Source organism: Curcuma longa, chromosome 20, assembly GCF_044706935.1.
Source record: "Curcuma longa cultivar G26 ecotype Majalengka, Jawa Barat chromosome 20, ITB_CL_G26_1.1, whole genome shotgun sequence".
Classification (NCBI taxonomy): domain Eukaryota; kingdom Viridiplantae; phylum Streptophyta; class Magnoliopsida; order Zingiberales; family Zingiberaceae; genus Curcuma; species Curcuma longa.
The window spans coordinates 10,163,673-10,178,922 of record NC_133880.1 but is presented as its reverse complement, the minus strand read 5'-3'; the positions used below and the strand labels follow the sequence as shown (position 1 = coordinate 10,178,922).

The 15,250-nt window shown below is 39.2% G+C and overlaps 2 protein-coding genes across 2 annotated transcripts; one reads left to right on the top strand and one right to left on the bottom strand.

Annotated features, from left to right (window-relative positions):
* Nucleotides 1-6,099: 6,099 nt before the first annotated feature.
* Nucleotides 6,100-7,468, top strand: LOC141813464 (peroxidase 51-like). The gene is made up of 3 exons (XM_074701432.1): nucleotides 6,100-6,448; nucleotides 6,521-6,712; nucleotides 6,803-7,468. The coding sequence occupies exons 1-3, from the start codon at nucleotides 6,239-6,241 to the stop codon at nucleotides 7,376-7,378; spliced, it is 978 nt and encodes a 325-aa protein (XP_074557533.1). The 5' UTR covers nucleotides 6,100-6,238; the 3' UTR covers nucleotides 7,379-7,468.
* A 5,810-nt stretch (nucleotides 7,469-13,278) lies between these two features.
* On the bottom strand, nucleotides 13,279-14,678 carry LOC141813912 (transcription factor TCP20-like). Its single transcript, XM_074701918.1, has one exon. It carries the CDS (start codon nucleotides 14,560-14,562, stop codon nucleotides 13,642-13,644), a length of 921 nt encoding a protein of 306 aa, XP_074558019.1. The 5' UTR covers nucleotides 14,563-14,678; the 3' UTR covers nucleotides 13,279-13,641.
* Between the last annotated feature and the right edge of the window lie 572 nt (nucleotides 14,679-15,250).

Genomic DNA, 15,250 nt, shown 5'->3' with positions numbered 1-15,250 from the left:
CGCGCTATTCAATCCTACAAAGGAAAGGCCTAGTGGTTCAAGAGATCGAACATCAAGTAAAGTAAGTCAAAACAGGTCATATAGACTAGATGTTTGACAAGTCCTCTAAGGGTGGAGTGGAAAGGACGAGTTATTTTTATGGGGGACAGACTTAAGTGACGATCTAACTAAGGGCCAAGTTGGATTCTGAAGTCAAGATTGGACAGTTGAATGGCTATCCAAATGTTAATAAAATGTTTATGAGCTAACTCAGTTTTGTAGGAATTTGGACAACCTGATAGATTCCAAGCAATCGGAGGTTCGAATGACCGGGTCATTTCCAAGTGCCCGGAGAATAATTTTGGCAAGTTGAAATGGATGCAACCGAGAAGAATACAGGCACCAAAGTAGAAATATGTCGAGCATACATCAGAAAGGATAAGGACACGCTGGAGTCACCTGGAGGAGAATCTAGGTGATTAGAGGGGTTAAATTTCCAAATCAATAAGTCAAATTTCCAAATCAATGAGCAGAGTTGGAGTCACCCGAAAGTCTCTCCAAGTGATCGAAAAGGCCTATAAAAGAAGGCTTGAATTTCAAGGTTGATTATCAATTCAAGCTATCATTCTTCAATCACTGTGTTCATCTCTCTATCTAAGCAAGCCGTGTAAGTCCTCAATAACCTATACCAAAATCGTATCTTTTTATGTCAATATAGTTTTATGATTATTTCTTTTTTGTATTAGGATAATTGTGGAAGTGTTACAATTCCCTACATCTTGTAAACACACCCTCCTTTCAAAAAGTTCTTCGGAAGGAGGATTTTAGTTATTTGTCTATCGAAGTTTCCAGTATCAGATTATGGACCTTGGAGTAGCAATTCAACGAGGATTGTGAACCAAATAAATATCTTGTGTGCTAGTGTTATTTTCCATTGCATGATTTCGAAAACTAATTGAAAAGAAAAGTTTTTAAAATATGAGATTTACTCCTTCCTCTCTCTCTCATATTTCTCTATCCAACATAAACTACATATAAAAAAGAATTGATGACTTTGGTTTTGTCTATGCAACATGGTGTCTTTACCTTCTTGGGAGAACTTTTATAATGTACTTGATCAAAAGAGCCTTAAGCATTTACTACAGTAGCAGATCATAACCATAGATCAATAATGTTGGATGGCCAAGTTATTGGGTTACCAATTTGAAGTCATTTACAAACTAAGTTTGGAAATAAAGCTACTGATTCATTATCTTAAAGACATAAAGAAGGTGAATATCACACTTTAGTGTATTACCTTGTATGGGAGGAAGGTGAAAATCTTATTGAAGAAGCAAAATAGGCCCATCAATTACAGAAAATTATGGCTAATTTGACCAACAATCCAGATTTTCATCAGGATTTTGAGCTACAACAAGGAGTTCTATACTACAACGACAGACTTGTTATTTTTGCCACATCTCCTTCGATACAATTACTTGTAAAGGAATTTCATTCTTCTCCTTTAGGAGGACATTTCAATTTCTTGATAACTTATAGAAGGTTGACAGGTAATCTTTATTAGATAGGTATGAAGTGATGTGTATTAGAGTTTGTGTAGTCTTGTGATGTGCGTCAAAGAAACAAATATGCTGCAACTGCTCCTGGGAGACTTCTCCAACCATTGTCAGTACCCGACCTTATATGGGATGACATCTCTATGGATGTTATCACAAGACTTCCTCGATCAAAAGGGCATAATTATTTTTGTTGTAGTGGATCAGTCATCTAAATATGCACATTTTATTTTGTTGAAACATCATTATATAGTGCGGCTCCATGGAGTTCCTAAATCCATTATTAGTGATAGTGATCCATTGTGCATCAGTCACTTTTCAAAAAAAAATCTTTTGGCTATAGGGCACTATGCTTAAGATGAGCTCTTCCTACCATCTTGAAACAAAGGGACAAACTAAAATTTTGAATAGATGTTTAGAGGGATATTTATGCTCTTTTGCTTCTAAACAACCCAAAAATTGGGTTCATTGGATACCATGGATAGAATTTTGGTATAATACTTCTTTTCATATATCTATTGGTAAAACTCCTTTTGAAGTAGTTTATTGTTGGAAGCCTTCTACTTTAACTCATTTCTTAATGAATGAAATTAAAATCGAGGGAGTGACAAGGGAGTTATTTGACAAGGATGAAGCTCTCCTTCAACTTAAATATAATCTCTCAAAGGCGCAAGAACAAATAAACAAATATGTTGATAAAAAGAAGAAGCCACTACAATTTATAGTAAGAGAATGAGTGTTCCTTAAATTAAAATCTCATAGGCAACACATATTTATAGGAGGATTAATAAAAAATTTTAAAAATTGATAGCAAGATATTATGGACCTTTCTAGGTTATTGTAAAAAAATGGAAAGGTTGCATATAAGCTTAAACTTCCACTTCATTCTTGGGTCCATCCCATCTTTCATGTATCATTAATTTAAAAAACTATTGAAGATCTACCCTGAAAGTAGCACTAGAAGATTATATGGAACCAGAATATGTGATTACTAGTAGAGATATTGTTCAAAATGGAGAAGTGGTTTGTCAATGGCTAGTCAAATGGTAGGGCAAAAGCATGATCGACACAACGTGCATGGGAGGATGATTTCACTCTCAGAAGTCAATTTCTTAATTTTAGCCTTGAGGACAAGGCTAAAACTACAGTAGGTGGTAATGATAGGAATCAAGTTTCAGATGTGGGCCAAGAGTTGGATCATAAGGGAAACAAGCTCAAAATGTGATTTATATATTCCAGGAGGAATAAAAGAAAAAGAACTTGAACAAAATTAATATACAGCAGGTAATTATGTTTTAGAGCCAGTTATATATGTGTAGTAGTTATGTTAGCATATTTTAGGATATGTGTGTGCTTATAAGCTTGTGTGAAGTTAAAGAGGGTGGGGAGGATATAAGAATTATTATTAAAAAAGAGCAATGATTCTAAATGGTAGATAGAGTTTCTTTACTAAAAAAGAGCAATGATTCTAAATGGTAGATAGAGTTTCTTTACTAGATTTTAGTATTGGCAACTTGATATGTTGGTAGTGGATCTTTTGAAGTGAGTTTCTGTAGGGTCCCCAAGGATGTCTGCATCTCCACAATGACATGATATTGTCCACTTTGGGCCTAAGCCCTCATGGTTTTGTTCTTGGGCTCTCCCCAAAAGGCCTCATTCCAATGGAGATATCTTCCATCCTTTTAAACTCATAATCTTTTCCATGTGTTATAGATGTGGGACTATGTTTGCACCTTTGCAACCCAACAATCCCCCCCTCAAACAAAGGACCACAGGCCCCCCTCAAACGGAAAGCCTCCGTTTTGATGTCTGAATCCTCGACCCACCAGGACTTCCTGCCCAGCCGCAACCAGGACTTCCTGCCCCTCGGTCCACTCGACCTACTAGGACTTCCTGCCCAGCCGCAACCAGGACTTCCTGCCCCTCGGTCCACCCTGACCTACTAGGACTTCTTGCCCAGCCGCAACCAGGACTTCATGCCCCTCGGTCTACCCGACCTACTAGGACTTCCTGCCCGGTGTCTGGTCCTTCTTGATTCAAACACGGGAGCCCCCACTTCCTTTGTTTTTAAGGTTCAACCCACATGGTTAGATCCGGATCATGGCTCATCCGGCGGTTAGTCCGGTGAAGAGCGGCCTCGCTCTGATACCAATTGTAGGGTCCCCAAGGATGTCTGCATCTCCACAATGACATGATATTGTCCACTTTGGGCCTAAGCCCTCATGGTTTTGTTCTTGGGCTCTCCCCAAAAGGCCTCATTCCAATGGAGATATCTTCCATCCTTTTAAACTCATAATCTTTTCCATGTGTTATAGATGTGGGACTATGTTTGCACCTTTGCAACCCAACAGTTTCAACCTATGGTTTGTTATCACCTGAGGTGATAATAATCTCTATGATCAGAGGTGATCTTCTTGTGCTCCTAGAAACCATTAGGCCTACGCATGGTTGGCGTTGGCACATGGCTGTTGTTGTGTGATAGGATCAACATCTTTGTAGCTCCAGTAGAGAAACATGTGTGTTCTTCGGTGTAGGTTGTCTTATATAGGTCTTTTAAGGAAACTTGTGGCCACCTTATTTGTCTTTTTTCCATTTTCTTTGTGGGATTGGCAACTATGGTTTTTCTTTCTTTTGTAGACGGGATGACATTGAATGTGGATTAGCCTCTTCTATGGTTCTCTTGAGATATAATACATATACTCCCAGAGCATAATTGAGTTGGTTACAACAGGACAGACTTGTTAAAGTGGATAAGGATTGAATTTCGACAAAGCCAAGATAATGTCCTTCCCCGTTGAGCCGATCATGTAGGGCTGCTGGGGTAGCGGATTCCACCTTTGACTGAAATTGAGATATAATACATAGTGGATTTCTAATACCTTTGGGAGAGTTTAGATGATTTGGGAGACAAAAAAGATCTCATTTTTAGTGGCAAGTGTAACGACCCGGCCCCTCGGCCCCTTGGGCGACCCAACTAGCGGCCCAATTGGCGGCCCAATCGGCGGTCCCTTGGGCGGCCCAACTAGCGGCCCCCTTGGCGACCCCTATGTCGTCAATCGACGACCCTCGACCGTGTCGTTACTCACTAGGACTTTCCACCCCTAGCTAGTGGATTTTTGCCTCCCCCAGGATTCGAACTCTAGACTTCCAGGATAAGTACTAGAGTTTATGAATCCTGGTAGCCAAGTGAGAAGCGCTCACTTGGCTACTAGGATTCATAAACTCTAGTACTTATCCTGGAGGTCTAGAGTTCGAATCCTGGGGGAGGCAAAAATCCACTGGCCAGGGGTGGAAAGTCCTAGTGAGTAACGGCACGGCCGAGGGTCGTCGATTGACGACATAGGGGTCGCCAAGGGGGCCGCTAGTTGGGCCGCCCAAGGGACCGCCGATTGGGCCGCCAATTGGGCCGCTAGTTGGGCCGCCCAAGGGGCCGAGGGGCCGGGTCGTTACAATAAAAAGGAGCTTCTCACTTGGCTACCAGGATTCATAAACTCTAGTACTTATCCTGGAGGTCTAGAGTTCGAATCCTGGGGGAGGCAAAAATCCACTGGCCAGGGGTGGAAAGTCCTAGTGAGTAACGGCACGGCCGAGGGTCGTCGATTGACGACATAGGGGTCGCCAAGGGGGCCGCTAGTTGGGCCGCCCAAGGGGCCGAGGGGCCGGGTCGTTACAGCAAGCCCCCTAATTTAGGATGTTGATATTAGAGTACTTTATCAAAAAGTGGAATCTGTCACTCTAGCGGTTTCACGATCATCTATAATGAGGTAAATCGAGAAGCTGCAGTTGACCATGATAAAGGAGGACATTGTCTTCGGCTTTATCAAAATCCAACCCTTGCCCACTTTAAGATGGAAGCCTAGCTAGGCATCATGTACTATGATTAACATCTCATGCTACAAACAAAGAAACCTCGTCAATCCATAGAAAAACTATACCTCTTCTAAAAAAAGACTGACTAGATTCCAATCACAGACACGCTAATCACGCAAAGCAAACATTTAAAACAGGCCCGCAGATTTCATATATCGACCCATGGCAGTTAGAATCTGCATTAAATCTCCTCCCAAATTTAAGTCACTCATGTTGACTCTGAAAACGAAATTTAAAGTTAGGCGCAGAAATAAAGTAGTGCTGTGCCACTTCCAGATTGCCGTGGCCATTTCATTAATAATCACGAGATATAGTTAAAGTTTGAGGTCCAATTGGGTTCGAGGAATTCACACTTTGACTCAGCTTTTAAGTTTTTTGTATCATAATTTAATACTGATGAATTGCATCTGCAACTGAAGGTGGATGACAATTAGGCAGAGACAACCGACCTGATACAATAATCAAAAGCTAAGTGGCGTTCATCTAGGGATCCTGAGAACATGTCGGCAACTATATGCATGCTATCCATCACCACAGTCCTCAATATTTATATACCTGGTTTGCAGGTGAAGCCCAGCTCAGATTCCGCAATGGTAGTATTTTTTTGGAAGAACAGAACAAAATCATAAAAATATATAGAGCAATTCGATGCTTAAAATAAGGAGGATGTATTCTTGAAGAAGGAGCTATTTTCTTGAACAAGTAGATGAGCACATGCTAAGGAAGGCTTTTGTGCTTCCCCATCATCCTACTTTTATTGTATACTTTCATAGAATTTGCAATCTGTCTTCCTCCATTGTGAGCTTGGATTAGTTGATTGAAGACGAGTGGAGATGAGGAAGCTCTGCCTGCCGCTGCTACTGGTGGTAATGGTGTGGATGGCAGCTGGGAATGGGGAGGCTCGCCTGAGGCCCGACTTCTACCGCTCTGCATGCTCCAATGTGGAGGGAATCGTAAGGCAAGCCGTTCAGAGGAAGTTGAACCAGACGGTGGTGACGATTCCGGCGACTCTGCGCCTCTTCTTCCATGACTGCTTCGTTCAGGTAAGATCTCGTCTTGTTCGTGGGTTGGATTTGATAATCCAGTGGTTTCGGGGGTTCAAGGATTGGTTGCAGGGATGCGACGCGTCGGTGATGATCGCGTCGGCGAAAGACGACGCGGAGAAGGACGCGCCGGACAACCTCTCGCTCGCCGGCGATGGATTTGACACCGTGATCAAGGCCAAACAGGCGGTGGAGGCACAGTGCCCCGGCGTGGTTTCCTGCGCCGATATCCTCGCCATTGCCGCAAGAGATGTCGTCGTGCTTGTGAGTCGGACTCTTCTTGAATGGTGAAATAGAATTACTTGCGAGCGTTTTCTGTGGTGAAATTGATGATCGTTGATGGATTGATCGTAGTCCGGCGGTCCAAGCTTCACGGTGGAGCTCGGGCGGCGCGACGGCCTCATCTCGCGATCCGCACTCGTCGCCGGCCACCTACCGGGCCCTGACTTCGACCTCGACCGCCTCGTCTCCCTCTTCCGGCTGAACAACCTCACGGCGAGGGACATGATCGCCCTCTCCGGCGCCCACACAGTGGGCTTCTCCCACTGCAGCCGCTTCGCCAGACGCCTCTACTCCTTCAATTCCACCACCGCCGTCGACCCCTCCCTCAACGCCGCCTACGCCCGGGCCCTCATGCGCGCTTGCCCCCGCGACGTCGACCCCACCATCGCCGTCAACATGGACCTCTACACCCCCATCACCTTCGACAACGTCTACTACCGGAACCTGCTGGACGGCGAAGGCCTCTTCACCTCCGACGAGGTGTTGTTCGCGGACCGCCGGTCGAGGCCGACGGTGGAGCGGTTCGCGTCGGATCAGGCGGCGTTCTTCCGTGCCTTCTCGGCGGCCATGGTGAGGCTGGGGAGGCTGGGAGTGAAAACAGGTGGGCAGGGAGAGATCAGAAGAGACTGCACTGCCTTCAACAGCTGAAATTAAACGCAAGAATGAGAATCCGAGCAGCTTGTCAATACAAAATTTTTGAGTAAGTCTGTAATCAATCGATCACTTAGCCAACAGAGAATAAAATGAATTGATCATATTGTTGCTTGACATGCAAAAGTTGTGAATTTGATTCCAATACGATTGTGTTTAATAGCTAGCTGTGGATTGGCTTTTTGGCATTTGTTCTTGTTCATAGTGATGATGAATAATCGATAGTGCTAGGTTGGCCTTTGTGTTACATTGTAGGTGCTCCTAGGCTTTTCTTGTTCAGATGTTGATGATTATCATGCCAAGTTGCTCTCACTCAATACGATCTACTTTTTCTTCTCCTCTTCAATTTTTTTTTCTTCATTTTCCTTTCCTTTAATAGGTTGAAAAATTAGCTTTGCAAAATCGTTTGACAAGCTCGGCATTACCCTAAAACTTAAAGGACAAGCTATCTTCTTGAACAACACAACCATATTCTAAATAAGGTGTTAGAAAAAAGCCACAAGAACTTTATATCTAAAAGTGAAAAGGTTGTTAGACAAGGTAGAAGTACTTAAACCTAAATAAATAAAAATAGAGCTCAAAATAGTAATAATAATAATAATGTATACTATTTTGTAATTCATAAATTTAAAATAATTAACTTTCGGGGTATGATTGAATTGATTACTACGGGGTAGACTTACTGAAGTAGGCAAAGGTCGAATCTCGACGAAACTAAGGCAATGTCCTCCCCGTAGTGGTCAACTGTATTTCTTGATTTACCTCTTCACAAATGATCGTGGGACCGATCATGTGAAACCGCGGAGTGGCAGATTTCACCTTTTGCTGAAATAAATTAAAAATAACTAATGTACAGTACAATTACTAAATCAAGAAATGAAATATTTTTAAAAAAAAAATCTTTCTATATAAAAATAAAGAGATAAATTCTAACAAAAAATTATAAATCTAACCACGGTAAATTCTAATAAGAAAATTTAAAATCTAAGCGCACCAATATCGATTTATGTACAAAGGTTATAAATATAAAGAAGACTTTTAATATCTACTTGATTGTGGCGATGATCCCATCAATTTGAGTGTTGATCAAGCATTATACGATCTTAAAATTCACCAAATGGATAATTCTAAAATGGGGAGCTAAACGAAAAGAACCACTTAAATAATTTAAAAGGTATATTTGGTTTAAGTTATCATAAATAATTTTGATTATGTGATTATTTAGTAATAACATAACCAAAATTATGAGATATAAAATATAACCTAATATTATTTAGTTCAATTTTATTTAGAGGAAATAAAACATAGCTAGTTGACATTTATTTTATTATCCTTAATTTAATTTATTTTAAAATAAAATAAATTAATTAAATTAATATTAATAATATTAACGATGATAATAAATTGATAATATATAAAAATATATATATAATTTATTTATAATTTTCTTAAATTTAAAATAAATGTATATATTTTTAATAAAATAATTCATTAAAATAATTATTTTAATAAAACAATCCATTAAATTAATAAATATAATTCTTTAATTTTATTTTTTAAAATTTAAAATAAATTTATATATATATATATTAATAAAATAATTTATTGAATTAATAAATATAATTTGTTAATTTTATTTTAATAGAATAAATTTAATTCAATAATTTTATTTTTAAATTTATAATAAATTTATATATTTTAATAAAATAATTCATTAAATTAATAAATATAATTCATTAATTTTATTTTTTAAAATTTAAAATAAATTTATATATATTAATAAAATAATTTATCAAAATAATTATTTTAATAAAATAATTCTTTAAATTAATAAATATAATTTATTAATTTTTATTTTAAAAAATTTAAAATAAATTATCTTTTTTAAATTTATGAGTATTTAAATTAAAATTTATTGAATTAATTAACTCAATTTCAATTAGATTTCAATCTACATTTCAATTAACTTAGTTTTAAAATTAGAGGATAATTATAAAAAAAATTTTATTAACCTCCAGAATCGCAAAAAACCTTAGACTATCAAGGTAATCAACTTCCCGAGTTATAATCCATTTGCTGATATAACGGTGATATTGTATTACTTCAGAATCGATCATAATTTGAACCAAACAAGGTTGTTGTTAATAACCTTGGACAGATAATCAAGGTTATCAACGATAACCCCAAACCATACGCCCTCAAACAATTTATTCTTCAAAGAAAAAACCAAGATGTGTAGTAGACTCATTAAATCTTAATACAAACTTTAAAAACAGTGAAAGAATTGTATAAAAAATTTAACAAAGTGATTTAATTATCAAATAGTTTCCAAATAATTAGTAGCAAATGTGTTTACATAAAGAGCACACCTGAACCTAGGTAATAGTACGCTTATATATAGATGATATGCTTACCCTGAGCAACAATCGAAATAAATATAATAAGGGCAACCAAAGATATGTTGATAAAATATTTTGATATGAATTTGATGAATATGATATTAGGGATTAAAATACATTCAAATGAGTAGTTTTATCATAATATCACTATATTGAAAATGTGCTTTGAAAGTATAATACTTCAAATAGTCATATATTTAAAACACTTGTAGATTGAGGAGGAGAGGGGAAAATAGTTAACCAACAAGTTGATATACTAGTGAGAGTACTGGGCCACCTCAAACATACAATAAGCTATGAATTACATTACCACAATAAAGATACAATTATACAAATTAGATATCAAATACAAATGACCTCAGATTCATGCTTTTGACCTTCCTGACTACTTATCAGAAAGGGTATGCCAACATCTCAAAGAAGTTACTTGAAGACCGACGACAATAAGTCAGTAATCTAAGTATATTATTGTACATGACTCACAGGGTAGATTCATCACAAATCCAGTCTATTGAACAGGATCAAGGGACTCATCCTTCCTAGTGTAGGTATGTGGATTCATCCTTCCTCATGGGAGGTATGTGTTGTACTTGTTCTTGTGTGATTATGACTATAAATCCATTGTCAAGCAAGGACATGATTGATAAACAAGCATTCTAGATCATTTAAACTAGCTGTATAATAGCCGAACAGATGTTTAGTTATCAAAATGAGTCGAGTTTTGACTAATCCACGCTCCACCTTTGTTCCATCAAGACATTTCATGCACAATTAAATCCAAAAAATAACAGCACAAACATGCGAAAGGAAGCAAATTCGATGCATTGTTAAGGACAATTTAGCTCACTTCTACAAAACTAGGCAGTTTGAAAATAGTAAAAGAATTGAAACTTAGCCCCATGCTTTGTTTACTAAAGGTTCTGATACCATTTACATGAAGCATGAAATTTTTTCAATCTTTGCAGATGAAGAAGCTCCTTCAGTACCTGAAAAGCTTTCCAGTTAGTCTTTCTAGCTAGTTTCTACATGTAGATTGATTCTGGTTTGACAACCAAACAATATGGCCTGGTTCCTTTGCCATTTCGACCTCTGGTCTAGTTCAAAACCTTAAGTTGCGACAATTTTGCAAATAAATGCACTGGCAGACATTCTATGAGTTTCGAAGTCTGAAGTACATGTAGACTCCATCAAGGAAGCAGCAAATTTGAATCAACGAAACTTCTGAAATTTTTGCTTGAAGTTTCATTTGACATTTATTTCATTACAAGAAGTTAAATGTGTACTTTATGACTTTAAACTACCTTGCTACTAAGATGGAGCACAAATGATATGTTGACTAGCAGGTAAAAGATAATTCAACCTCACATGGAATGTACATAATAAGCAAAATCAAAAGAAATCCTTGAATAATATTTGAAAAACATGGCTTGAACTTTAAGTTAGGATCATTAACTGACTCACACTATATAGGATAGACAGTATAGACCTTGAGATCCATTCATTGGTTACCAAGGGTTAAGTACTAAATTTATCACATATTATGTGGATCGTAAAAAATCTATCAGACATTTAAAATTTTACGATAAAAATATTAAGCTCTATTCTATTAAAGTTATTATCTAACTTACCTTTTTTCATTAATCTAGTGTTTAAGAGATGATTCATGATTGGTCCCCTAATAAAATAGTATTTCCATTCTACCTTAGCATGCAACTCAGAAATAAATTGTTAATCATATCAAGCTTCAACCTTAGTTCTATTAGTGCAACAATGATTTGTTTTGATGTATTTGGAAAAGCATTTAAGTTCAACATGTCTCTTTGATGTGTGCATCAAGTGTGAAGGGACTTTGCAGAATGCACATGGAACTCTTGGAGCGTACTAACTCTCAAAAGGTTTGAGTCATTTTAATATTATAGTGGGATTGTTGGTTTGTAACAAGGTGAACTCAAAGGCAAGATGAACAATGGCATGGAACAAGCTCACGGACATTGGTGCATTTGAGGGACTAGTCCACAATACTAATCTTGAAACTCCTCCCAACAAGTGAATACATTGCTCAAAGGTCTCTAAAACCTTGGACAAGTGAAAGTTCCTTAGGAATCTCTTTCTTACTTAGTTTTACATTCATTAATCTACAAAGATAAGAGTGAACACTTGTAAACATTACCGGAAAGGATTGTAAGAAGTTTGTCACATTAGCTCTAATCTTTGTGAGGGTGATGCACTAGATGCATCATAGGACATGCTTTAAGAGTGGGGTTTTAGAACCAACGATTGTTATGTTTATATTTCCATTACATATTCTTGATTCAAATAACATACATTAGCACACGCTTATTAAATCATTTCATTGTTTTGTGTTTGAGCATGAATTTCAACTTAGGTGAACCGACTATACATCCTCTCCTTGTCCCTCTCCCTATTTAGTTAGGGACAAGCATGCCATAAAAATCCTACAATTTCTTCTCTCATACTCTACCTCATTGTACTCTCTTTGTTACAACCTCATCAATGTCATAATGTCAAAGTGCTCCACCCATTGTTATTAACAATGGAAGAACACCTCCCATTGCATATACCTTCTCTAATTCCCCATCTCCTCGCTGAGCCGCTATCGATGACACACCCATTGAGGGAGGCCGTTCTAAAGCACTATTGAGAATGAAGAGTGGGTAGTCATGTGAGGTGAGCCCACTGAATTGGTCCTTTGAAACAGAAACAAAGAAAGGGGGAACAAAAAGAACAGCTACCTTTTGAAGGTAAACAATGGTTTCCACCAAAGATCAGTTGCGGCTTGCTAAGGAGGAGCCATCTCCTCTCTAATTACAAAGGGCTCAATGGTGGAAAAGAATAAAAGAGATAGGTTGGGTTGAGCTCAGCAACAGAGAAATTGGTTGTGGAGCTCTAATACCAATTGTCACGACAGCATAAATGTCAGAATCCATTCATTAGCTTATCAAGCTCATCCACTGACCCAAAATGCTTAAATAAGTTAATAATGGCTAACTCATCTAAACTTATAGAACTCCTCTATCAGTCTACTCAACATGAGAGAATAATTGGGGTAAAATGATTTATTTGAAATGAGTTAGCTTGCTGAGAAGAAATAAGTTATGTTACTAGGTGATGCAAATATTTAATAGTAGATTGATGGATTAAAATATAACACATGAAAAATTTATTAACTTTAACAAAATATGGATAATTCTAACAAATATTGATTCGCTTAAACTTAACTATGTGGCAGATTTGGTAACCAGTGCATTCATAATAGAGCTTAACACTAAGGTTCATTTCATGTTTGAATCATAAAGTGGTCAATTCATACTCTATGTTTGAAGCACTTTATTGGTACAATGAGTAAAGAATGCCACTATGCGTATTTCCATAGAAGATTAAACTACCAGAATAAGCAAGCAATGCATCTGTTTGCCATTTTCCTTATAGAATAACTGAATAGAGTATTCACAACAGATATATTGTCGAACAGGATGAAACTCTAACTTACAGACCTTGATATAAACAACACAATAAGTTGCATGCCCAGATATCTAGCTCTGCATGCCAACATCAAAAGCTAATAGCGCTGGAATCCTACACCAGAAAGAAAATTCATATCAATGAACTGAAATAGAGAAGTAATCCCAGAATTGAATCTGAAAATGAAGATTGCAGGTCAAGGAGAAGGAAGAGGGAGTAACCAATCATCCAGTTGCTACTGTGACTGAATCCTCTGTATCATTGTTCTTCTAAATACAAATCAAAGACACAGACGAAACGAACCAATTAATCAAGCTAACATGGAATACAAGTTTCATTCTATTGGATCATCATATCTTTCTTGAGATCTTCCGGAGCTTATTCGGACTCTTGCGAATCATCTTTGGTAGAGAAGGCCTGCTGCTGCTCCGGCTGCTGAAATTGATCGCTCTCTCTAGAATCAGCTGCCCCCCTTGCATGCCCAATTTGCGAGTAGAACTGGTTCAAGGTCTGCGGGTTGAGCACTCCGACATGCCCCTCCTGGGATAGGCCGAGCTCTAATCCGGGCACCTGCTGCCAGTGGGCGGTCAGCATCGACACAAAGCTCATTGTGCCCATGTCGTTGCCAGGCAAGTGCAGGCCATGCAAGGCTGCTTTGGGTGTAAAGCTGCTCATCGAACCATTGCCGCTGGCGGCAGTGGCAGTCCCAAGTCTCGAATTTGACTCCGTCATCTGCCCAGAGTGGAACAGTCCACTTTCGAGGGCACCAGGAGGAAGCAGCAAGCTCGGTAGGGGTCGGGTGAAGTTAGCAGACCCCAGCATGGTCCAAGGGGCGGACGCAGCCTCCTGCCCTATCTCACCGAGCTTGGGCTGGATGTTTGTAGCGGCGGCAGCAGGGCGGGAGATAGGACCGGAGGAGGTGAGTGCGGAGGCTGGGATCGTGCCTGTGCCGGTGGCAGCGATAATGGAGGGCTCCGCCTGCTGGAGGAGCCACTGTATAGTCTCGCCGTCGGACTTGTGCCCCAATTCTCTGGTAAGCTGGAAGATCCTGGCGGCGCAGAGCGCGGGCATCCGAACCCTTCTTCCCCGGCCCTCTACCTTGGTATGGCGGTCCTTTTTGGAACTCCGATTCGGCACAAGTTGCTTCCTTTGCCCATCTTTCTCAGCCGCCACGACCGCGGAAGACAAAAGATCTCTGCTTTCTGACACAGCAGGGCTTGGATCTCTCTTATGGGTCGCGGACAGGCCCAGTGCCTGCTGGAACTTGAGGATCTCTTCAGGTAGTCTGGACGATTCCATCAACACAGATAGAGAAGAAGAAGAGGAAAGCAGAGATTTTGAAGGCGAGAAGGCAAGCCCGTGGGAAGGAGGAAGCGATACAAAACGATCAAGCACAGATCAAAATCAAGATTCCCAGCTTTCCAGGTTACTATTCCGCTCTGTCTTGTCTGACGCCCTCTGCTTTCTTCGTCTTTTGTACTTGACAGTCAACAGCGTTGCGAAGGACGGGATTTAATGGGGATTTGGATGCATGCATTCCATGCAGCAGCAGCAGAGGAAAGTAAAGTCTGTATAAATGATAAACCGGGAAGGGGAAAGGGAATATAATAGTTTCCGTATTTGGCAATGGAGTTTTGGAATTCGAGATTGTGATTTGCAGGAGATTTAGTGTCTTCCTTAAAATTCATGACTGTCCTTTTCATGAGAGTGCGTGCTAATGTTGTTGCGTTGAGACATGAGAGAGTTCACACTGGTTGCTATCCGTCTGACTCCTGAAGGCGACAATGAACAGATGCTTGTCCTTTTCGCTTTTGCATTTGCCTTTTGCCTTTGCCTTTGCCTTTCTCTTTGCCAGTCATTATTTCTCTGAGCAGGCAAGGCAATGTTTTCCTTCACTCCCAAGGGAGGGAAAGCAAACAAATGCTCTGCTCCTATTCCTATAGATGTTGAATCTTGTGTCGTCCATTCGAAGCATCAAACTCCTCTC